At 39.7% G+C, this 25444-nt stretch overlaps 1 protein-coding gene and 1 long non-coding RNA gene across 3 annotated transcripts in view; one reads left to right on the top strand and one right to left on the bottom strand.

Moving 5' to 3' along the window:
• Positions 1–368: 368 nt before the first annotated feature.
• LOC147352669 (uncharacterized) lies at positions 369–13046 on the bottom strand. The gene is made up of 2 exons (XR_015148318.1): positions 12922–13046; positions 369–814 (listed from the first exon to the last, which is right to left on the bottom strand). It is a non-coding gene; the product is annotated as an uncharacterized LOC147352669 (long non-coding RNA).
• Positions 13047–16237: 3191 nt separating this feature from the next.
• The window catches only part of DHX40 (DEAH-box helicase 40), a 48656-nt gene continuing 39449 nt past the window's right edge, over positions 16238–25444 (top strand). Inside the window, exons 1-7 of one of the 2 annotated variants that reach the window (XM_086360597.1) lie at positions 16238–16352; positions 17261–17428; positions 18160–18305; positions 19717–19836; positions 20039–20266; positions 20490–20556; positions 21694–21825. In XM_086360597.1, coding sequence (XP_086216723.1) covers positions 16301–16352; positions 17261–17428; positions 18160–18305; positions 19717–19836; positions 20039–20266; positions 20490–20556; positions 21694–21825 — 913 coding nt within the window. In that variant the 5' untranslated portion in view covers positions 16238–16300. Of the gene's footprint in view, positions 16413–17260; positions 17429–18159; positions 18306–19716; positions 19837–20038; positions 20267–20489; positions 20557–21693; positions 21826–25444 lie in introns of both variants that reach the window. The other variant, XM_086360596.1, reaches the window with a different exon arrangement.

Below are 25444 nucleotides of genomic sequence, written 5' to 3'. Positions count from 1 at the left end.
CGAGTTCACTTTCACTTTCATGCATTGGAGATGGAAATGGCAACCCACTCCAGTGTTCTTGCCTGGAGAATCCCAGGGACGGGGGAGCCTGGTGGGCTGCCAACTATGGGGTCGCACAGAGTCAGACACGACTGAAGTGACTTAGCAGCAGCAGCAGCAGGAGGAAGAAAAAATATTGCAAACAATTCCCTTTCTAAAAAGAACACTGAATGAGAACAGGTAACTTCGTGAATGCCACTAATTATAATTTAAGAAGGCACACATTCATGATTGCATGATGACCTAGATTATTATTTAAAAGTAAGCAGTTTTTAAAATTAAATAACATGCATTTTGGAAAAAAGTAGAAAAATCCTAAGTGCACAGCCTGATCTTTCCAGGTTATTTAATGTCAGCCTAGACCAGCTCTCTGACCAACACAGTAAGTAAAAAGGCAACATCCTAAAGCCTTTTGGTTTAGATAGAATTATTACATCGTTGGAAAAAAAGAGATAAGAGAATAATGTTCTGCAAAGGCTCACAAAGAATTGTGGGGATAAGTAGTGAGAAAATGGATGGCCCATTAAAATTCATGAGGAAATGCCGGTTAAATTCCATGAATAACAAAGCGATTATTATGCAGGATCAGGTTTTCCTTTCATCATTACAGAAAGACACAAAATCATTATTGTGATCTGCCATGTGGTTTTCCATTGTTGTTAGATGCTGGGACCGGCCTCTTAAATGTTTCGTGTTACCCAGGGGAACGGTCACAGTGGTGACGAACGGTGGTTGCAGTGCACATGGCTTTCTGTGGCTCTAATTGTCCATGCATCTAAAGCAAAGGAAAGGAACAAATTAAAAAGATGAGCAGAATGGCTGGGTGGGCATTTTCTTGTGATCACAAAGAACTGAGTCTGTCCTCAAACTTAGCGCCCTTTGCGTCACGCTTTACACCTGCCAGTTGCGGAATAGGTGAAGCTGGTATTTGTGTTTGGAACCTCCTTAGCCAATACCATGAGGACTGCAGTTAATTTCAGACGTGCTAATACAAGCGAATCAAGGAAGGGTATTAACATCAGGAGAAACAACCATCTGAAAAATAATCCTTTAAAATGTGTATCAGTTCAGTTCAGTTCAGTGGCTCGGTCGTGTCTAACTCTTTGTGAAAGATGTGTATAGTGGGGCCAAAAATGTATCCACACTGTAATTCCAATATGCAAAAAAAAAAAAATATTGCTCTTTATTTTCTTTGATGGACCGAATTTTATAATGGGAGGGAAAAAAAAGACCCAACCTTTAAGCTTGTCAGTTCAAAGTACCTTCCTTTTTTTTTTTCAGTTTAAAAAAATAGTCACTTTTTTTTGGCCTCATCACTAGACGTGCAGGATCTTAGTTCTCCAACTGTGCCCCCTGCAGTGGAAGCTCTGAGTCTTAACCACTGAACCGCCAGGGAATTCCTATAAATAGTTACTTTTGAATAATACATTTTCTTTTGGGTAGGTGCAAAAATCTTTCACATTACTTTCCCGTTAACCTTGCTTCTCTTCCAAATAGTGTGTCTGGATGTACAGAAGGACTTATGACCTTGTGGTGGGGAGGAGAGGAGAGGCCTCAGATCTCTGTGTGGTCTCAGGATGCAAATTTGTCCCTGTGGCAGAATGGCACCTCTGTGGACTGGTGGCCATTGAGGGCCCCTTTGAGATGTGGCCAGTATTACGTGGTCTTTGGGCAGTGTGCTGGTATCATCACTGGGTCTGTGGTTTAGGTCATTTGCTCTACACACTAAAGCCTCTTAATTGCCCTAGACTCATCCTTATTTCTGTGCTCTCTCACCAGGATCCATTGCAGGTCACATCAGAGCCAGGACCACTGCTTCAGGCTGATCCATCCACCCACTTCTCTGTGTCATTGTTGAACAATCCACTGTATCAGTTCTTGTGCATGTGTGTTAAGTTGCTTTAGTCGTGCCCGACTATGCACTGCAGCGCGCCAGGCAACTCTGTCCATGGGATTCTCCAGGCAAGAATACTGCAGTGGATTGCCATACCCTCCTCCAGGGGATCTTCCCAACCCAGGGATCGAAGCCAGGTCTCCCGCATTGCAGGCAGATTCTTTAGCGTCTGAGCCACCAGGGAAGCCCATATCAGCTCTTAAGCTGAGTCAAACAGAAGCCGGGCATGAGCCCTTTCACAAAGCCCTTTCAGCTTTCTCCTCATGCTGTCTAACATATCATCCTCCTCTAGAAAGTTGCCCAGCAGAAAGGCACCAAAACACAGGGGTCTAACTCTCCTTTCCACCTTCAGAGCCACCACTCATCGTCCACTCCCTCTCTGTCTCTAAACGGACTTTCTCTACATCCTCCTGCTTCACTAGAAAAAGGTGGGCACTGAATGTCTCCATCTTAACGGCAGACAGGGGTGATCCTAACAGTGTAAGTGGTCTTCCTCTGCAAGACAACCAGGAACTGGGGATTTACAAGATGTTTATTTTCCCCCCAATATTATTCCAATTTCTTTTTGAAGGAGCATGGCAAATACTCCCTAATTATATAAGCTATCGGTTCAGTTCAGTTCAGTTGCTCAGTCATGTCCAACTCTTTGCGACCCCATGGACTGCAGCACACCAGGCCTCCCTGTCCATCACCAACTCCCGGATCCCACTCAAATTCATGTCCATTACGTTGGTGACGCCATCTAACCATCTCATCCTGTCGTCCCCTTCTCCTCCCACCTTCAATCTTTCCCAGCATCAGGGTCCTTTCCCATGAGTCAGTGCTTCACATCAGGTGGCCAAAGTATTGGAGTTTCAGCTTCAGCATCAGTCCTTCCAATGAATACTCAGGACTGATGTACTTTAGGATGGACTGGTTGGATCTCCTTGCAGTCCAAGGGACTCTCAAGAGTCTTCTCCAACATTACAGTTCAAAAGCATCCATTCTTCAGTGCTCAACTTTCTTTATGGTCCAACTCTCACATTCATACATGACTACTGGAAAAACCATAGCCTTGACTAGACAGACCTTTGTTGGCAAAGTAATATCTCTGCTTTTTAATATGCTGTCTAGGTTGGTCATAACTTTTCTTCCAAGGAGCAAGTGTCTTTTAATTTCATGGCTGCAGTCACCATCTGCAGTGATTTTGGAGACCCCAAAATAAAGTCTGCCATTGTTTCCATTTTTTCCCCATCTATTTGCCATGAAGTGATGAGACTGGATGCCGTGATCTTTATTTTCTGAATGTTGAGTTTTAAGCCAACTTTTTCACTCTCTTCTTTCACTTTCATCAAGAGGCTTTCTAGTTCTTCTTCGCTTTCTGCCATAAGGGTGATGTCATCTGCATATCTGAGGTTATTAGTATTTCTCCTGGCAATCTTGATTCCAGCTTGTGCTTCATCCAGCCCAGCATTTCGCATGATGTACTCTGCCTATAAGTTAAATAAGCAGGGTGACAATATACAGCCTTGACATACTCCTTTCCCAATTTGGAACCAGTCTGTTGTTCCATGTCCAACTCTAACTGTGGCTTCTTTACCTGCATACAGATTTCTCAGGAGGCAGGTAAGGTGGTCTAGAATTCCTATCTCTTTAAGAATTATCCACAGTTTGTTGTGATCCACACAGTTAAAGGCCTTGGAGTAGTCAAATAAAGCAAAAGTAGATGTTTTTCTGGAACTCTCTTGCTTTTTCGATGATCCAGCGGATGTTAGCAATTTGATCTCTGGTTCCTCTGCCTTTTCTAAACCCAGCTTGAACATCTGGAAGTTCATGGTTCATGTACTGCTGAAGCCTGGCTTGGAGAATTTTGAGCATTACTTTGCTAGCATGTGAGATGAGTGCAATTGTGCGGTAGTTTGAACATTCTTTGGCATTGCCTTTCTTTGGGATTGGAATGAAAACTGACCTTTTCCAGTCCTGTGGCCACTGCTGAGTTTTCCAAATTTGCTGGCATATTGAGTGCAGCACTTTCACAGCATCATCTTTTAGGACTTGAAATAGCTCAACTGGAATTCCATCACCTCCCTTAGTTTTGTCTGTTAGTGTTAAAAAAATTTATGACCATGGAGGAGAGAAAAAAGAAATTTGTGATTTCGTATTTTAGGCTGTTCATTATTTAGGCCTTTGGGGAAAACAGAATTTCAAAATGACTTTCAAAAATTTTCCAGTTTGAAGCTTGAGATAGGGAGAGTGCATTCTGGTTCTTATTTGGAGAACTTTAACTGCTTTTATTTTTCATATGGTCCTTTCCTCTCCTCTCTGTCTTTTCCAGATTCGTTTAATTCTTCCAACAACAAAAGACAGTTGCCTTGAATCTATGGATAGTTAGAAAAACAAAGACATGGACACACCAAAGCTCCCACAGGAAGTGTGTAGCTTATCTTCTGTGTGCTTCCATTTCTTTTCTTCCTTTGAAAACTACTAAACATTGGTGAGAGGAGTGTTTTGGATGCTTTGTAATATGTACGGAAGTACCGTCTTAGATCTCAAGGATCTTCTACCTTCAACTTCTCTGCAGTAGAGGGTCAAAGAGATAACCAGGAATGGGATATGGTACATTGTCTTTCCTATAAGCTGTGTTTACAATGACGTGGAAAAGACACTTTTGCAAGCTCCCTCCATGTTCTCATAACCAGTAAGATGTTTATAAATAACTACTTATTTGCACAAATAGGCTTGTTTATTGAGATATTCCTGAGGTGCTTTGAGAGTTTTTCATGTAAATAGTTCAGATATATAGAAAAGCAAAGAAAATAATAAATGTCTATGTTATTGTTTAGCTGCTAAGTCGTGTCTGACTCTTTTGAGACTCCACGGACTGTAGCCTGCTAGGCTCCTTCTGTCCATGAGATTTCACAGGTAAGAATACTGGAGTGGGTGGCCATTTCCTTCTCCAAGGGATCTTTCTGACCCAGGGATCGAACTATGTACTTAACAGCAAATCTTAACATGTTGCCATATTAGTTTCAGATTCTTTTAAGAAAAATAAAAACTACTAATATAGTTAAAGCAACCATTTCATCATCTCATTTGCTTCCCTACTTTACCACAGGTAACCAGTGTCCAGAAGTCGGTATGTATCCCTTGTTTTTTGTTTAATATTTTACTACACAGGTGTAGTAATTTATTTTACTACATTAGCAATGTTATTATTTTTGTGTGTTTAAAAATGTTATTGAGACAGTATTATGCTGTATTTAAACCTTTTTTTGTATCATGCTATAAGTGTACTTTTGCAACTTGACTAATATAGAATTTATTTCTACTATCTTATTTTGCATGTTCTATTCGTGTTTTTACTTCCTTTTCTGTATTTTCTCAGCTTCTATTAAGTTTTTATTTTTCCTCCACTTCTACTGGCTTGGATATTGCATATTAAAAAACATTAACCTTTACTTGTTATGGGAATAAAAAGAACTTTCTCTGGTAAACAGACAGGATTTCAGATTTATTTACATAATTGTTTATGCGATACAGAAAAAATATCAGAAAACAAATTGTGCTATTTTCTTATACGCTTACACATTTTGAAATCCATCTTTTCTTCACTGTAATTATACAAAAGCTTTAAGCTTTTGTTTATTTTTCCCTTGGATTCTTTCTCTTTTGGTTAGAAGTTCATGGTTGTCAAGTATATTTTCTTCATAATAGTGAAACTTAACTTTGCTTCTCTTTCATACTTATATAACAATACACACTTTCTTTTTATTAATTCAGTGTTTACCCTTAAACTTATAACATGCACACTCAACCAGTCTAAGATATTGTCAGCCTCTTTGGAACAATATACGATCTTAGAAGCATCAATTCTCCCATCATTCATGTTACTATAGTAATTTGATTTCACCTTTTCAAAAACCCTCTCAAGTTAGAAATAAGCATCTATATTCCTATAAATACTCGGTTTAATTTAGATTTACCCGTAAGTTTTACTAACTTTTCTGTCCACAGTTAGTACTTACAGCCAATGCTTCTTCTTGGTTTCATTTTCCTTCATACTGAACTATAGACTTGAGTATATTTTAAGCAGCAATTTATTACTATTAAACTATTTTAATATTTGTCTGACTATACATTAACTTCAGCCTCACTTTCAAATACTTTGCGTATAGACTTCTTGACAATTTTTCCTTAACCCTGTGGTGATCCCTGCCATTCTATTGTTTTTTCTCTATTTTACTGAGAAATCTGCTGATAATGTATTATTGTTCACTTGTAAGAAATGTTTTTTATCTTGTTGCTTTAAAGATTCTTTTTCAGTTTTGTTCTATGTTTCACTTTGTTTAGATGAAACATATGATATATGCTTCATATAAAACATGTTTCATAAACATTTATATGTTTCATATGAAAATATGTGATTTTTTGTTCCTTGCTTGGGCCTCAGTGATTACCTACTCATATATTGCTTCTTTGTTGAATTTTGTTTATTCTATCACTCTGGAGCTCCTTTTCAACAGCTACTGAGTCTTCTTTAGGATTTCCCTGGTAGTCCAGTGGTTAAGACTCTGCCTCCCAAGGCAGGGAATGCAGGCTCCATCCCTGGTTGGGGAACTGAGCCTGTGCATCACAATGAAGGAGCTCGCACAGACAAAATTTAGAAAAGCAAAATCAATAAAAATAAATATATAAAAAATGCATAGGGTATTTTTATTCTGGCCTCATATCTCTTAAATTTCTTTTTCATGTTTTCTATCTCTTCATAATTTTGTGATTTCCTAAGCTCTGTCTTCTACTTTACAATTTTCTCTTGATTTGTTTAAACTGTCCATGGGCTTTTTAATGTCAAAGAAATATATTTTTAATGTTTAATTTTACTATGTTTGCAAATCTACCTGTTTGCTTTTATCATGTTTTCTTCTTCCATTACGGTTCTATTTTTTAGATTGTTTAAATAATTTAAAACATTTATTTTATACTTCAGGTTTTCCTGTTATTTCTGGTTCTTGAGATCGTTTTCCTGTTTGTTGGGTTTCCTAATCTCTCTCCTGATGGTGTGTTTCTTCATGTGATGTGTAGTTTTTTGTTGTGAACTCATTAGTAGGGGATGTTTACTCTATGGAAATTCCCTGCAAGGGTCCTCACAGAAGACCATCCCCCAGAACAGTTTTTAATTTTCTAGTAGATCTGCATTCCCCTTTGGTTTTTGGCATCTAGGAATTTTTCTCTTTCTAATATTTTATCAAGCATCTGTAAGCTTTTTTTTCCATAAGGTAAGAGTGGATCATTCAGATTTAATGCACTAGGTTGCTGGAAATTCCATGTAGTCAAAAAAGATGAATTTTCTCTCTAATTTACAATTATGTAAAAAGAGACATGGCTAACTTAGTGTAAAGTAAAAATTATACATATGTGCAAAGCCTTATAACTATCAACTAAAATTTCATCATTTTAGTACTCCCTAGATTATTAAATTAGATTTGTTTCCTTTGTCTAGATTGTATTTCCTTTGTGTATATTTACTTTGTGATGAGATTTCCTTTGTGTATATTTACTTTGTGATGAGATTTGTAAAGTCGGTGGTGTTGGATAAAGCTTAGAAGTATTTTGTAAGAATTGGGTTTAATTCTGCTTAGTCAAATTTCTTGTTCAGTTCAGTTCAGTCACTCAGTTGTGTCTGACTCTCTATGACCCCATGGACTGCAGCACGCCAGGCCTCCCTGTCCATCACCAACTCCCGGAGCTTGCTCAAACTCATGTCCATTGAGTTGGTGATGCCATCCAACCATCTCATCTCATCCTCTGTCATCCCCTTCTCCTCCCACCTTCAATCTTTCCAAGCATCCGGGTCTTTTCCAATGAGTCAGTTCTTCACATCAGGCTGCTGAAGTATTGGAGCTTCAGCTTCAGGATCAGTCCTTTCAATGAATATTCAGGATTGATTTCCTTTAGGATTGGCTAGTTTGATCTCCTTGCAGTCCAAGGGACTCTCAAGAGTCTTCTCCAACATCACAGTTCAAAAGCATCAGTTTTTTGGTGCTCAGCTTTCTTTATGGTCCAACTCTCATATCCATACATGACTACTGGAAAAACCAAAACTTTAACTAGACATACCTTTGTTGGCAAAGTAATGTTTATGCTTTTTAGTTGCCTAGGTTGGTCATAGCTTTTCTTCCAAGGAGCAAGTGTCTTTTAATTTCATGGCTGCAATCACCATCTGCAGTGATTTTGGAGTGATTTGCAGTGATTTTTACAGAGATAAAATTCTGACCCTGCTAAATAGAATGAACTGAGACAGAAAATCCAAGACAGAAACTGCTCTTTTTTTTTTTCAGTTTTTCCTTTTTTCATTCATTTAGATTTCATATCTAAGTGATATCGTATAGTATTTTTCATTCTCTCCTTGACTTACCTTATTTAGCTTAATGTCCTCAAGGTCCATCCATGCTGTAAAACATTTTATTTTATTTTTGACTGAAGTATAGTATACAAAGCGCAGTATAACACAAATATACAGTGTTGCGTTAATTACGTCGTACAGCAAAATGACTCAGTGATCACGCGCTCAGTTGCTCAGTCATGTCCGACTCTTTGAGACCCCAGGGACTGTAGCCCTCCAGGCTCCTCCGTCCATGGGGATTCTCCAGGCAAGAATACTGGAGTGGGTTGCCACGCTCTCCTCCAGGGGCTCTTCCCAACCCAGGGATCAAACCCAGGGCTCCCGCATGGCAGATGGATTCTTTACCATCTGAGCCACCAGGGAAGCCCATTCAGTTATACATACATACAGACACATATATATTCTTTTTCATATTCTTTTCCCTTGTGATTTAACTGTATAGAATACAGTTCCTGGTGCCATACAATACGACCTTGTTATTTGTCTACATTGCTCTTTTTAGATAGGGTATAATAATTGGAAAATAAAGTGAAAAAGTTGAAAAACAAAAAGTTGGAAAAATTCTCCAACAGAACCTATCACGGATTTTAACTGTATAATTTAAAAGCGTAAGTCTCTACTTCTGCTACATTTTTCTCCCATGAAGAAATGATGCTTGAATAATCAGACATCTATATGAAAAAATAGAACCTTGACTTGCCTGGTGTTCCAGTGGTTAAGAATCCACTGGACAAGGGACATGGGCTTCATCCCTGGTCTGGGACGATCCCACACGCCACAGGGCAACTAAGCCCATGTGCCTGCCACAAGCACTGAAGCCCGCACACTCTAGGGCCCAGGTGCCACAACTTCTAAGCCCAAGTGTCTAGAGCCCGTGCTCTGCAACAAGAGAAGCCCCTGCTCACCACAACTGGAGGAAGCCCACCCACAGCAGTGAAGACCCAGTGGAACCAAAATTCAAATAATTAATTAAAATTTTAAAATTAATTAAACAATTTAAAAGACCCATAGCTTATACAAAGATCAATTCAAAATGGATTATAAATCAAACTATATAACCTGCAACTATAAAAACTCTAGAAGAAAACACATGAGAAAATCTTTGTGACCTTGGATGAAGCAAAGATTTTTTAGATACCACACCAAAAGCACACACACACACAAAATTGCTAAATTGAACTTCATCAAAATTAAACTCTTCTCTCTGAAATATACAATTAACAAAATTACAAGGCAAGCCAAAGACTAGGTAAAAATGTTGGCAAAGCATATATCTGATAAAGGACTTGAATCTAGAATCCATAAGGAATTCTCAAAACTTAATAATAAACTAAGTAACCTCTCCCTCCCACACACCAGTGGGCAAAAGATTTGAACAGATATTTCACCAAAGAAGATACACAGACTATAAATAAATACACAAAATATTGTCGACATCATTCCATAGAGATATGCAAGTTACAACCACAATGACATCTGACTACTATCCATTAGATGGCAAAACAAACAAACAATCAAATGCACAGTATCAAGTCCTAGCAAGAATGGAGAGCAACTGGAATTCTCATCCATGGCTGGTAGAAGTGCAAAATGGATCAGTCACTTTGGAAAAACGGTTTGGCAGTTTCTTGTAAACGTACATTTATCATTTGACCTAGCAATTCCACTCCTATATATTCACTCAAGAGAAAAGAAAATATAAGGTCACTCAAAAATCTGTATGCCAATGTCTATGGTAACTTTGTGCATAATCACCAAAAACTGGAAACAACCTACATTTCCTGAATTAATGAACTGATAAATAAATTGTGGTACATCCATAGATCAAAATACTACTCAAGAATAAAAAGGATTACATTGTTAATACACACTACAACTGTATTCAACTATAGCTGAATCTTAAGGTAATTATGCTGAATGAAAGAAGCCAGACTAGAAAAGCGTACATACTGTCTGATTCCTTTCGTATAATATTTTGGAATAGGCAAAACTATAGAGACAGAAAACAAGTGGTTGCCAGCATCCAGAGGTGAAGGAAGTGACTGACCCACAGAGGAGCACAAGGGAATTTGTTAGAATAATGTAACTGTCTGATATCTTTACTCTAGTGGTGGTTATATACTATATGCACTCATCAAAAAATGCATACAACTAGGGACGGGGGAGCCTGGTGGGCTGCCGTCTACGGGGTTACACAGAGTCAGACACGACTGAAGCGACTTAGCAGCAGCAGCAGCAGCAGCAGCAGCATACACTAAAAGGGTTTACCTGGTGGCTCCAAGATAAAGAATCCACCTGCAATGCAGGAGATAAGGGTTTGATCTCTGGGTGGGGAAGATCCCCTTGAAGAGGGCATGGCAACTCACTCCAGTATTTTTGCCTGGAGAATCCCATGGACAGAGGAGCTTGGCGGGCTACAGTTCACAGGGTTGCAAAGAGTCAGACATGACTAAAGTGACTGAGCATGCATGCATGTATACACTAAAAACATGACTTTTTACCATTCGGAAATTAGGGCTCAATAAAATTTACCACATCCCCAAAGTCTTATACACAGGCTCTATCACAGATTTTAATGGTCATATTTAAAAAGTATAATTCCTCTCTTTCCCCTATGAAAAAATTATATCATAACTGAGAAATCAATAAGGACAATAAAACTTTAAAAGTTAGAATGTAAAATACTTATGATACAAAATCTTTGTGCTTTGAAATAAGTAACATTAAATATGTACAGTATTTAAATGTTTACTTATGTTAGTAATTTCAATCTTTTTTACTTTTTGATTTTATGAGTTAAATGTGAATAAAAGATTTTGTTTTTGTTTTCTTCCTAGAGATATAGTACTGTTTCATTTTTTTCTTCAAATAATGTTGATGCTGGAGTTTCTCAGATAAACCCAGCTTGCCACCTTCAGGCAAGTGAAAGATTTACAGAGACGGTCACCAGAGATAAAATATTAATTTTGCAGATTTCTCAATCATCTGTAATTAATGATATCTTGGTCACTCCATTAGTGTCTTTGTGAGATTTCCTCTATCCAAAATCTTTCCCTGGCATTTACTGCAATCTTTCCAACTTTCAAAGCTCAGTTCAAATAGCATTAACTCCAAAAAATCTCTGGTCACTCTAGCTAGTTTTTCCTCCTGTAATTATTTAGCTCTTTGACTACTGGAAGGTAATGATAATCTCTTATGTGTATTTTTATGCCTCTGTATGGCTATTAAGAAGGATGAATAATATGGTTGTGCTTTCTAATACTTACTGAATGAACACATGAATGAATGAACAGGAAGTTAAGAGTACTCTTTGAGCTTTCTAAAAATATCTATATATTTATTTATCTTTGGCTGTTTTGGGTCTTAGTGGTGGCACGCAGGATCTTCATTGTGGTGTGTGGACTCTAGTTGTGGCACACGAACATGTGGGATCTTAGTTCCCCAACCAGGGACTGAACCCCCGTCTCCTGCATTGGAAGGCGGATTCTGAACCACTGGACCACCAGGGAAGCCCCTCACTGAGCTTTTATCTGAAAGAGTTCCTGTTTTATTGATAGACTAATGGGAATGCCACACATTCATGCACAATTATTACATATATGTGTAAAATATCAATTTTCACTGACAACGACTAAAAGTGTCACACGCTTTATTAGCTTCTGCATGAAATAAAATTTAAAACTAATTTCTTTGGCCACACCACACAGCATGTGGGCACTTACTTCTCCAACCAGGGATCAACTCTCAATCCCTGCATTGGAAACACAAGGTCTTAAAGACTACCAGGGAAGTCCTTCAATTAAATATTATTATTGATGAATGATTAATGACTGCTTGGTAAGTGGCCTAGTGATACTTATCAAATCTTAATATATGCACACCAAAAAAAGAACAAAGAAAGAGAAGAAAGTAGGATGATGTTGATTTTTTACTTTTGAACTGAAGGGTTCAGAAAGAGTTCAGTCGCTCAATCATGTTCGACTCTTTGTGATCCCATGGACTGCAGCACGCCAGGCCTCCCTGTCCATCACCAACTCCCAGAGTTTACTCAAACTCATGTCCGTTGAGTCGGTGATGCCATCCAACCATTTCATCCTCTGTTGTCCCCTTCTCCTCCCGCCTTCAATCTTTCCCAGCATCAGGGTCTATAAGTTCAATGGTATGGCCATCTAACTGTTTTCCTCAAAATGCCTAAATCTCTAACATCTACAGGAATGTTAATAGAATATATAACAGTGGCATAGGGTCCACTACCTCACTTATAAAATTCTCTATTGTTTCTGTCTGACTGTCTGGTTTAGGGAATGAGGTTCTTCTTCATGTCTCCATTCCCTGCAAAACATACAAGCTTCCCTCTCACTTTCCAGGCCTACATGCGTCCAGGACTGCTAAGTGACTAACTGGTCATAGTTTTGGCTTTTAACTTATTTTTAAAGGAGGAATGGTCCATACTTCAAGTGGCTCATCTTGAATGCCTGCCACTAGGACTTTCTAGTGAAGGATCCTCTTTCTCTTGGTTACTTCAAGGGCGCCTTATTCCTTCAATCAGTTCTTCCTTTCTCCTTACATTCTCTCTTCTCTCTGCCCTCTCGAGGCTCAGTCTTACCTGCCTGAGAAAGGCAATAACCAGTTCTTCAAGCACACACAGAAAGCTCCGATCTAGGCCTCTAGGTCGGCTGTGTACTTATGTCTTTGTTTCTTCTCTGGTGAGGACTGGAGCAGAAGAAAACTCTTTGGTTTACAAGAAAGACAGAAATAAAGGAGAGAGACAGAGAGGAACAATCAGATTCATATTTGGGGATACAAATTTGTCACAAATGCAGATGTATTACACCTACTTTGATTAAAAGTTTCTTCTTCCTCTTCTAGCCCTGCATTCATTCTCAAGATGTGAACGTACTTTTTCTCCCTCATCACTACCTCTGTGTTTCAAGTCTCCTAAAGACATCCTGTAATTACACCCCCAACAATTTCACTGACCATGAATCATGACACATACACTGTATCAGCAGCAGCTTTTTCTGGCTATTCTCTTCTCTCTTTTCATTTACCTTCCTTGATTCTAATCAAACATCTCCAAGTGCATTAAGTACATTTTTCAGTGTGCTCTCTAATTCTTTTCCCACCCACTTACAGTCTGGCTCTTATCTACTTCTCTTTACCAAAACAACTATTGGTTTGGTCAAATTCATGGATTAAAAAAAAAAAAATCCACGGACTTTGACACTATCGCTCACTCTCTTTCTTGACTTTCTGTTATGATTAACATTCAACATATTGCCATTTTTCTGGTGTTTTTTTGACTTTCTGGATTTTACTGTATTAATATCTGTGATGATTTTTCTTTCTGTACCACTTGTTTCTTTTAAATTATAACCATGGTTCTCTACTCTCCTTTCTTTCTGAAAAGGATTTAAAAATTATGTGTGTGTGTGTGTGTGTGTTAGCTTTCTCTAGCTGCAGTGAGTGAGGGCTACGCTCTAGTTGCAGTGTGTGGGCTTCCCATGGCAATGGTTTCTCTTACTGCGGAGCATGGGCTCCAGGCTCTTGGGCTTCAGTGGCTGCAGCTCACAGGTTCTAGAACACAGGCTCAGTAGTTGTGGCACATGGGCCTAGTTGTTCCGAGGCATGCGGGATCCTCCCGGATCAGTGCTGGGACCCGTGTCCCCTGCACTGGCAGGCAGATTCTTCACCACTGAGTCACCAGGGAAGCAAACTGAGATCATTCTGTCCTTTTTGAGATTGCGCCAAAGCACTGCATTTTGTACTCTTTGTTGACTATATGAGTACTACTCTATTTCTTCTAAGGGATTCTTGCCTGCAGTAGTAGACATAATGGTCATCTGAATTAAATTCGCCCAATCCAGGCGTGTCACCATAAAGAAGGCTGAGCACCGAAGAACTGATGCTTTAGAACTATGGTTCTAGAGAAGACTCCTGAGAGTCCCTTGGACTGCAAGAAGATCAAACCAGTCAATCCTCAAGGAAATCAATCCTGAATATTCATTGGAAGGACTGATGCTGAAGCTGAAGTTCCAATACTTTGGCCACCTGATGTGAAGAACCGACTCATTTGAAAAGACCCTGATGCTGGGAAAGATTGGAAGGCAGGAGGAGAAGGGGACAACAGAGGATGACATGGTTGGATGGCATCACTGACTTGATAGACATGAGTTTGAGCAAGCTCTGGGAGATGGTGAAGGACAGGGAAGCCTGGACTGCTTGGGAGTCTCAAAGAGTCAGACACAACTGAGTGACTGAACAACACCATCACCAGGGAAGCCCCAAAACTGACTTATCATGCCCTGTACTCAGCAATACCTTGCCAATATTACAAATGTATTTTTGCTTTTTTGTGATTTCTCTGATTAGTCATAGTTTAAATTTCTAGCAGAATACAGGATGTTAGGAGATTCCTTTAATGGATAAGAGAAATCTGGAATGTCCTTCTACAGATTTATTCCTGTAGAACTCAGGTTTGGAGAAGTTATTAGAAATTTGCTCTCACTAAAAATCTGATAAACCTGCATTTTAGGAGATGCTTATCAATCCCATTTAAAAGGAGTTGGTATACATATATTTTTAATGAGTATAGCAAAATCTTAAGGTCCAATGACATCTTTTGAAGCCCAGTCAGATAGGAGAGTAGGGACTTCTAGTTAATGTCAAGTGATAATTTGAGTTGTCTTTGACAGTAAATACTGGTTAAGTCTAACAGCAGGAAGAGCTGGAAAGTCCAAGAAATAATCTTCTTGCACCGCTTTTGTTATGATTGACACTACTTACAAAATTGCAAGTTTCTACAACAGAAAGACCTGCTTTGCAAAGTACCTATCCTGAAAAATTCACCCCACCTCAATCGTTGTATATGTGTTTAACTTTTCAATTCTTGTGGTTTCCAAGGAATCAACAACCATTAAAATGAGCTTAGCGGACTTCCCTGACAGTCCAGTGGTTAAGACCCCTTGATTCCAGGGCAGGGGGCACCGGTTTCATCTTTGGTTGCTGAACTAAGATCACACAAGATGCCCGTGGTGCAGCAAAATAAATAAATAAATGCGATTAACTTCTCTGGAAATCAAATCATTCATCCAACCATCCAGTAACTTAAAAAAAATATTAACAGCCCACTTTGAAACACTTTGCTGGGTCGAGTGTATCACAGTTTTCTAAAGTTGCTGCCCTGCGTCTAGCTGGGGGAAAGGAGAAGGAAATACGCATGTAAATAGAATTTAACATGCAGGGTCCTGCGCATGTTCACAGTGTCCCCAATGAACAGCGCAGGGAGCCTAATTTTTGACACTACAGAACAAGAAGTTCAGGTGTGCCTCTCAAAACCCGTGTGCCGTTGCAGGACACTTCAGTACGAGCAATTGTGGCTCAGCTAGTAAAGAACCCGCCTGCAATGCGGGAGACCTGGGTTCGATCCCTGGGTGGCAAGATTACCCTGGAGAAGGGAACAGCTACCCAGTCCAGTATCCTGGCCTGGAGAATTCCATGGCCTGTTATAGTCCCTGGGGTCGCAAAGAGTCGGACACCACTGACCGACTTTCACTGAAGGTGACAATGCTGTGGAATGCCAAACGCTAGGAAAGATTTCAGCTCCTGACAAAGGGTCACATCACGCTAGGTATGTGAAGGTTGGATACGTCTGCAGCGACCACTGATTAAAAAAAAGGCGTCTCCCAGCCCTTGCGCACAAGCGGAGACCCTGGACCGGGCCCTCCTGGACGTCGGGGCTAGCTTCGCGCGCGGAGCCGCAGCGCACGCGGGCTGCTTGCGGGAAGCACCCGGTAGCCGGCGCTCCGCTCGGCGTCGGGGAGGGCGGGCTCCTCGTGCCACGTCATCGGGCGGCTCCCCCGCCCCTCGCCCGAGTCGCACGCGCGGAAGTAAACACCGCGACGTCATCAGGGCGCGTCTTCGCCTCTCCCCGCCCATCTCCCCAGGACCGGTGGACTTGCTCACCTCCGCTCGGGGCCAGGTCTATGTCCCGGTTTCCCGCCGTCGCGGGCAGGGCGCCAAGGCGGCAGGAGGAAGGTGAGAGATCGAGAGACCTCCAGGAAGAGCGGCCTTCGGCAGGTTCCGTCGCGGATAGAGGTGCGGTCCGCGGGACTCCGTAGAGGCCAGCGGGAGTGGTAGCACGGGGCTTTGGGGAGGGGGCGGGGGGATGAAAGTCCGCCTGAGACAGGAGGAGAAGAGGAGGCTGCAAGGTGCAGCCTTCCTGTCGCCCTCTAAGCCGGAGGCGAACTTTGCGTCCAGTGAGCCACTTTGGACTGGAGAGGGGCGGTCCCAGATCTAAGTTGGGCGAAAACCCTGCTGAGGGGCAAAAAAGTGCACCCCAACGCCGGGACGCGTTCTGCTCTTAAATAGGCTCAGAAAGCCTTTGTTCTCTACCCACCCGTTCCCCCCCACCCCTCCGCCCCTCCGCCGGGCCGCCAGCCTGCCTTTGGGTACGGTATGAAGGGAGCCAGTTTCCAGGAGCCAGTTTCCATGGTTACCCACCACTTGGCCTTCTGGGATATCAGTCGCTCTGAACGGGGACCTAACTTGAACCGTGAATCAGAAGCAAATACAGGTGGCTTTTCATTCAGCCGAGAGTTTTTCTACCCTGTTCCAGTTTTAGGGTCTATTATTTAATAAAATTGGGTTTTGTGCTTCTGAATAGGTATACCTGCAAATATATTGCCTTGTGCTAGGCTTACTTTGTCGGATACTTTGAGTCAGGCATTAAGAAATGCTCAAGTTGATCTCACTAGAAAGTTGCTTTGAGCTTAGAAACGCTCGCTCGCAAATGGGATGTAAGCGATTTCACCAAGAAGTCATGGGTTGATTCTTTCCAGCCCTAAAATTCTACTGTCACTCTCTTTTTCAGTTTTGGGAAATTGAGATAACTTTACAGGCCTTTTAATTGCACCTCCACCCCCACCCCCTCCCTGTCATTACAGAAGAGAAAGGATGCACATCACAGGAGGGAGGAACTACTCCAACTTTTCCCATTCAGAAACAAAGAAAAAAGCTTATTCAAGCTGTGAGGGACAATTCATTCCTTATTGTTACTGGAAATACAGGAAGTGGTAAAACAACTCAACTCCCAAAATATCTATATGAAGCAGGTAATTTTATTCTGGGATAATATTGGGAGCATTTAAAAATATCCTCTTAAAAGCTAATAGGACTTCTGTATTACATAAATGTCTGTCACTTGTTTTACAGTTCGATTCTTCTCTTGGCACACTGTCCTTGTATGTTTCGCTCTTTTTTACAGTCTTATTTCAGATTCCGGAATTATTTGAAATGGCATTTTCAGTTACCATAAAAATTCCAGATAGAATTATAGGTAGATATTGATTCTCTGCTGTAGAGTAGGTTGTCTTGCAGTAGACTGTTGAACGTTAGGTATTGAAATGATTTTCAGGGGAAGGGATATATTGATATCTGTTGCTGACATTACTATTTCTGGGTTCTTTTTCCAGAGTGATATCAGGTAACTGTTTATTCCTTGATTTTCCTAACACCAAGCCAGCTAACAAACTACCCTTACAGTGTCTTTCCTTTCAATATGGTAAATTTTATATCATAAGGTTGGTATACAGCAAAATTATGTTGGATATTATAAAAATTTCTTAGCTTATATATTGGAGAAGGCAGTGGCAACCCACTCCAGTACTCTTGCCTGGAAAATCCCATGGACGGAGGAGCCTGGTAGGCTACAATACAATGTGTTGTTAATTTTGCCAAGTTTTCTTTTAGAAACTCTTGAACAGTTTGTTATCGATTGACCAGAAACAGTTTAATGGGAAGCAGTGGTTAACATTTTTGTGTATTTTACCTCTGCATTTGGTAGGGTTTTCACAACACGGTATGATTGGTGTGACCCAACCACGAAAAGTAGCTGCCATATCTGTTGCTCAGAGGGTTGCTGAAGAAATGAAATGCACATTAGGATCCAAAGTAGGATACCAAGTTCGTTTTGATGATTGCAGCTCCAAGGTACCAAAGTTCTGTTTGTATTTAGTTAAGTAGTGTGAAGTTGTAGAATGAGTGGGAAAAGTTATGGAAGATTTTGACTTCAAAATTCCATCTGCATTTTAAAGAAACAAAGCCTCAGATTAGAATTAATTTGTATTGCCCGTTATTAATGTCTTGTCCTGGGTGCCTTCCCTTTTCTCCTTTTCTCCCTTCTCAATTAGTTTTGTGACAGTTATGTTGACTTTTTCATAGGATTCCCTTGTGTATTTTAGCCATAACAGTTCTTGACATGTAACTTACATTTGTGTTCTTTGAAAAGAAATTTTATTATAGTAAAATATACATAAAATAAGATTTACCATTTTTAGTATTTTCAGATCACATTTAGGTAAACAGTGCAGTGGCATTAAGTACATTCATAGTGTTTTGTAACCATTACCACTCTCTATTTTCTGAACACTTTCACCATCCCAGAAAACAGTGCTGTATCTCCACGTTCCCATCCTCCCACCTCCAGTAGTCCCTGGTACCTTCTATTCTGCTTTACATCTCTATGTATTTCTATATACTTAAAACGTGGAATCATGCAATTTTGTGTGGCTTGTTTCATTTAGCTAATGTTTTCAAGGTTCATCCATATTATATGGTTGAATTCTTGAAGTCAGTGGAAAACTGACAGTTAACAAACTTATTGAGCAAATATTTGTTGAACATCTTCTGTATTCATGGTAATAGTTCATAGCCACATTCAGAAATCCCCTCAGGATTTCTGAATCCTGAACCAGATGCAAAATAATCCCTGATTTGCTTATGGTCCCTAATAGGAATGGCTAGCAATAATGGCACAGAATAACTCCCCAAAATACTGTCTTTGCATTCCTGGTGGTCACTGCTGGGATTTTTCTTTTCTCCTTGGCTTGTTTTACGGATAGCTCTGTTGGTAACTCCTATTCTCACCTTCTTTTAATGCTAGTCGGCTGATCCTATTTTTGTAATAGGACAATGGTCAGGGAGGAATAGCATGAGAAGAATGGTGCCACCTTCCTTTTTTCCCTAAGTTCTCTAAAATAGCAGCTGAGACAGGGGGACGAATCCCATTTCATTATTGTTTCCCACAGCTTGCTCACCAGAGGTCACTGTGTTGTCTTAACCACTTTCCACTGACTTCATTGTATTTCCTCATTGTTGCTTTATCCCAGAACATTCCCCTTAGTTTTCCTGCCTGTGTAGATCACAAGTTTCATAATTTACCATCCATGTTATTAAAATATATTATTAGACTATTTCATGTACTCTCTTATTTAGTCAGATTAGTTTGATCCCTTGATGTCTGTACATTTGAGGGGAAAAATTTAATTTGCGAAACAGGAGTGCATTTCTGTGATTTTTATTTTTATGTGTATGTTAATGTACTCTGCTGTTGGAACATTAGGAAACAGCAATCAAATACATGACTGATGGATGTTTACTGAAACATATTTTGGGAGATCCAAATCTTACCAAGTTCAGTGTCATTATTTTGGATGAAGCCCATGAGAGAACTCTAACTACAGTGAGTATTTAACTTTATTACTTATTTATTAGACAGTTTTCTTTCTTTGGGGGTAGCTTTGTACTGTACAGTGAATTGCCTTCCCTTCCTTACATTTTAATCAATTAAAATATGAATCCTTTGGTTAAGGAAAGCAAAATATTTAAAATAAGTTGGTTGTTATGTACACTTGTGACTTATTAGAAATTTACTTTTCTTTCAGGACATCTTATTTGGTTTACTGAAGAAGCTATTTCAGGAGAAGTCTCCTAACAGGAAGGAGCATTTAAAGGTCGTGGTGATGTCAGCAACAATGGAATTAGCCAAGCTCTCTGCATTCTTTGGAAATTGTCCAATATTTGATATCCCTGGAAGGCTTTATCCAGTCAGAGAAAAATTCTGCAATTTGATTGGTCCACGAGATAGAGAAAATACTGCATACATTCAAGCGGTATTACTTGTCATCCTTATTATGTCTTTTCTGTATCTATGATTCTAGTTGACTGAGTAGTTTGGTAATTCATTTTTTTCTCTAGTGTTTTAATGGCAGCCTTTATAGGTCCTAGGACTTTTGAGAATCAGATTTAATTTTTCTGTGGAACTGAGAGAGCTGGCGGTAGTGGTGGTGGGACTTTATCTCCACTAGCATTTTATGCTTGTGTTTCTTGCTTTAGATTGTGAAAGTGACCATGGATATCCATTTGAATGAAATGGCTGGAGACATCTTGGTTTTTCTGACTGGTGAGCATTCAGTACTAGGTTTAAAAATTTTGCCCTTTATACGAGGGGAATGTGGCACCACACTACTGTGTACCTTTGTTGGAAAATCTAGGCTCTACTCATTTTATCCTAGCCTTTTATGGTTATCTGAGTAGTTTTAGATGTTGTATTTATTATAAGATATGTAACATAATTTTACACTGCCCTAAAAGCACAAGTCTCCTTGAAGTGAAGTCGCTCAGTCGTGTCCGATTCTTTGCGACCCCATGGACTGCAGCCTCCCAGGGTCCTCCATCCATGAGATTTTCCAGGCAAGAGTATTGGAGTGGGTTGCCATTTCCTTCTCCAGGGGATCTTCCCGACTCAGGGATTGAACCCGGGTCTCCTGCATTGCAGGCGGACGTTTTATCCTCTAAGCCACCACAAGTCTCCTTAGTAAACATATGTAAAATACACTGACCTTTTAGTAGGAAGATACTAAATGGTAAAATATTAATATTTTTATTACCATATATAGAGCTGTTAACCACTAAACAGTCCTGGATCTGAATGACTAATTTCATTATTTCAAAAGACGTCCTACTGGCTGCTTTCTTCTTTGAGTGGTGGGATGGTACTGTGTGGTAGCAGTGCACAGGCTGTGGAATCCGTGTCTCATAGGCATGCTTTTTTGGATCAAAAATAGAATAGTTACATCTCAGACTGGTGTGATTCTTCAAGTAGCAGCATTCTGCTAACAGATCTGAGTCATTTCATGGCTCACCTCCTACACTGCCTGTACTAATGTCAGAAGTGAGACATTGTAACAATCTCTTAGCCTTTTTAAGGAACTTAAGTATTTTTGACATCAAATGCAGTATCCCCTATGGTAATGATTAACTTTATTGAATCTTCCCCAAATACCATGTTAGCAAGATGAAAGACTTGATGACTGTAAATGTTTTTATTCCTTTAGAGATTTAAATTCCTTGGAAACAGGTACTTCCTGTATTTTTTATTTTATGTTGGGATTGGGTACAACTTGTGTTCATCTACTTTAGATCAAATGAGATGTTTAAAATATGCAAAACTAACATAAATCTAGAAAGCTTTTTCTTTTTCATTCTTAAATTAATTTTGCTGTTCAGTTGCTGACATTATTTTCTCCCCTCATTTCAGGTCAGTTTGAAATTGAAAAAAGTTGTGAGTTACTTTTTCAGATGGCAGAATCTGTTGATTATGATTATGATGTCCAAGATACCACTCTAGATGGCTTGTTAATATTGCCCTGTTATGGATCTATGACAACAGGTAATTACTCACTAGAAAAGAAAATTTGATTTTTAAAGAACTTTATATTGAATAATCTATTGGATAATCACATGTTTACAACAGTATGCAGATAGTAAGTGTTTAGGTTAATGAATTTCACAAAGTGAACTCACCTTTGTAACCAACAGCCCAGATCAATAGTGTTTGGAGAACCATCCTTCATCCCTTGAGAGACATGACTTTTTTTTGTTTTTAATTGAAGCCTTTTTACATTCACTTTTTTAAGACTTTGGTCATCTATCCCCCTTATTGTTGTTAAGAGAGGGCTGTGTCCTCTCCCAGCAAAACAAAAATATTATTATGAATTTTTTGAAATGAGGGCTATAATTCCTTGATAGTAGTACCATAAATTAAATCTAATTTGCCACTGCCACAGAATTTCTAGGAATCTTATATATCCAGATGTATCAGAGAGTGGATTGTTTTCTTTTTATGTAGCCACACATACTAGTCTACTTTTCAAGTACGATGTAGTTCTTTTTAAGTTCAGAGAGCAAATTCTAACTCTGATCATTCTATTTGTTCATAATAAATGTTACTGAATGAGGTTTAGATTTGTTTTGTATAACTATTGTATTATGGAATTTGACTTGTAATACGAAAGGGAAGTTAACCTGTAGTCTCCTATTTAGACTTTGACTGGGATTAGCATTTATGTAATGCAAAAAAGCAATTGAATGTTTTTATATTTTATGTGTAGTTTTGTTTTTGTTGAGTAGGTGGTTCTTATCCGTATATTAACAAAAACAGTTCAGAAACGTATGTGTTGGTAAATAACCGTAGACATGCCGTTTTAGAAATTCCTTTTGTGATGATGGTTTTGCGCCCACACACTCAACATTGACATCTATTTTATATTGTTACATCTTCAAGGGAATTCTTAGGGTCTTTGTTAGGTATTTAAGGTTCTCATTTATTTTTGAGATTCTATCTACTAATTTTTTTATAATTTACTTTGTAACTGATAAGGTAATTCAAAACCTGCTATAGTTGCTTTGTGTTAATTGTTAATACATACATACTTCATATAAAGTTCATTCTTTCCATCTTACTGCCACATTGAAAATAATAGTTCTTTATCTGCCATTGCTTCTTGTTTATCTTCCTGAAATTCAGTTTTTATACTATTAAAGCTTGCTAGTGACCTGTTCCTCAAATCTCATGGCATTTTTCTATTAGTTTGTATTTTGATTTTGGGTTAATAATAAGTCTCCTTAAATGCTGTTGTGTAGGATAGTTATTTGGTTCTTCTGACCACTATTTCCATAAGGCTGTTGCCTTACCACTCTCCCTGGCCTTTGTTCCCCTCTGAATATGACTATTTTCTAAGGTTTCTTCCTTAGCTTGCTATTTTCTTAGAATTCTCTGTTTTGGAGAGGTTGGCTTCTAGGATTCACCTGTCACTTCTTTGTGACGACTCCTGAAAGCTGTCTGTAGTTCAGTCTCCGGCACTCTAGGCCTCTTGGGTCTCACAGGGCTTTCTGGTTTGCCTTTATCTTCTCCAGAGCCTTTGTTTTTCATCTTTTTTTCCCCTCATTGTCATTAGAATTGGGATCCTCAGTTTGTTTTCCTGGGTTGTTAACATATCCAGCTAACTGATTTTCCCTGATTTAATTTGCCATCCTACCTGCTGTGGTAAATATAATCTTCCAAAAGCACAGCTCTGATTGTGTCGGTCTCCTATTCAGTACCTCCAGTCATTTCCTATTGTCAACTGAATTAAAATGCCAGCTTAATAACTTGCCGTTCATTTTCCTTCCAATATGACTTTAGCCAGCTTTCAGCCTTAAATATCAGTGTATGTGATTTTCTTTGTTGGTGTATATCAGTTCACTTCAGTTTCTCAGTCGTGTCCGACTCTGCAACCCCATGGACTGCAGCACACCAGGCTTCTGTGGCTTCATCACCAACTCCCGGAGTTCACTCAAGCTCTTGTCCATCGTGTCGGTGATGCCATCCAACTGACACGTTGTCCCCTCACCTCCTGCCTTCAGTCTTCCCCAGCGCCATCCAGCTGTCTCATTCTCTGTCCTCCCCTTCTCCTCCTGCCCCCAATCCCTCCCAGCATCAGGGTCTTTTCCAGTGAGTCAGTTGTTGCCATCAGGTGGCCAAAGTATTGGAGCTTCAGCATCTGTCCTTCCAATGAACATTCAAGACTGAATTCCTTTAGAAAATCAGTGACTTGGTTGGATTTCCTTGCAGTCCAAAGGACTCTCAAGAGTCTTCTCCAACACCAGAGTTCAAAAGCATCCATTCTTCAGTGCTCAGCTTTCTTTATAGTCCAACTGTCACATCCATACATGACCACTGGAAAAACCATAGCTTTGACTAGACGGACCTTTGTTGGTAAAGTAATATCTCTACTTTTTAATATGCTGTCTAGGTTGGTCATAGCCTTTCTTCCAAGGAGCAAGTGTTTTTTAATTTCATGGCTGCAGTCACCATCTGCAGTGATTTTGGAGCCCCCCCAAAAATAAAGTCTGTTTGCATTGTTTCCCCATCTATTTGCCATGAAGTGATAGGACCGGAAGCCATGATGTTAGTTTTCTGAATGTTGAGTTTTAAGCCGACTTTTTCACTCTCCTCTTTCACTTTCATCAAGAGGCTCTTTAGTTCTTCTTTGCTCTTTGCCATAAGGGTGGTGTCATCTGCATATCTGAGGTTATTGATATTTCTCCTGGCACTCTTGATTCCAGTTGGTGTATATAGGTAAATGGTAAGGATGAGAAATTGGGTTTGAGTAGAGCCGTTACTGAAGCATTCTGTTTATTTATTTATTCCCCTTCTGGTTCCAAGGGCACTGTAAGGTGAGCTACTGGTGATCCATATGATCATAACCATGTTTATTGTAGCAGTTTATGACAGTGCAAAGAGGCATTCGGATGGAGCTGATGAGGTACTGAGTAATGGGTGAGATGGAGTTTGCTGAAGCAGAGAGAAGGTAGCATTCCTGGGATCTAAGGCTTTCTTTATAAGCCTGGTAAATACAATATAGCACTTAGTTTCGTTGTTTTTGCTACTTTGGGTTGTGGGGAGAGACCTTAATACAGTGTTATTTCTTTTATTTCCTATTAGCTTGAGGAACAGAAAGCTTGCATTTGGGAGTGAGGACCGGGAAGAAGGGTTTCCTGCCTATAGCCTGGAGTGAGGGGGTTCGGTAGGTTTGGTGTTGAGGTAGACCTTATGAGGTGGATATTTTATATTTGCTCTTAACTTCTGAGCTAGCTGTGAGTGTGGCTATTTTAAGGAAACATCTTTAAATATCTCCGTGCTTGACATAAAAAATTCTCATCTGTCAACTGTGAAGAGGTGCTGAGGTGTTCCTACTACCACCAGGTCATAGGACCCCCTGCTCACCGGGCTGAACTCCCCCTGACCCCCACCCTTGTGATGTTCATTCAGGCTCAAAATATAAGAGCTGTTTTTATTTATTTTCCTCTGGCAGCATTTTTGTGATTCTGTGTATGTTCCTTCCTGAACTTGAACTCCTCCTTTCCCTTTTACTCTCCCCCCTCACTGTTCGAAATTCTGCTATTTTGTTTCACAAGTGCAACCAACTCCATGAAAACCCTTCCTGCTTTCCGTCCTCACAGCTGGC

The sequence above is a fragment of the Bos grunniens genome, chromosome 19 (assembly GCF_055505025.1).
Source record: "Bos grunniens cultivar Pamir isolate PY7600 chromosome 19, Bosgru_T2T1.0, whole genome shotgun sequence".
NCBI classification, from domain to species: domain Eukaryota; kingdom Metazoa; phylum Chordata; class Mammalia; order Artiodactyla; family Bovidae; genus Bos; species Bos grunniens.
The sequence above is the reverse complement of the archived record's forward strand: the minus strand, read 5'-3'. Positions and strand labels throughout refer to the sequence as shown.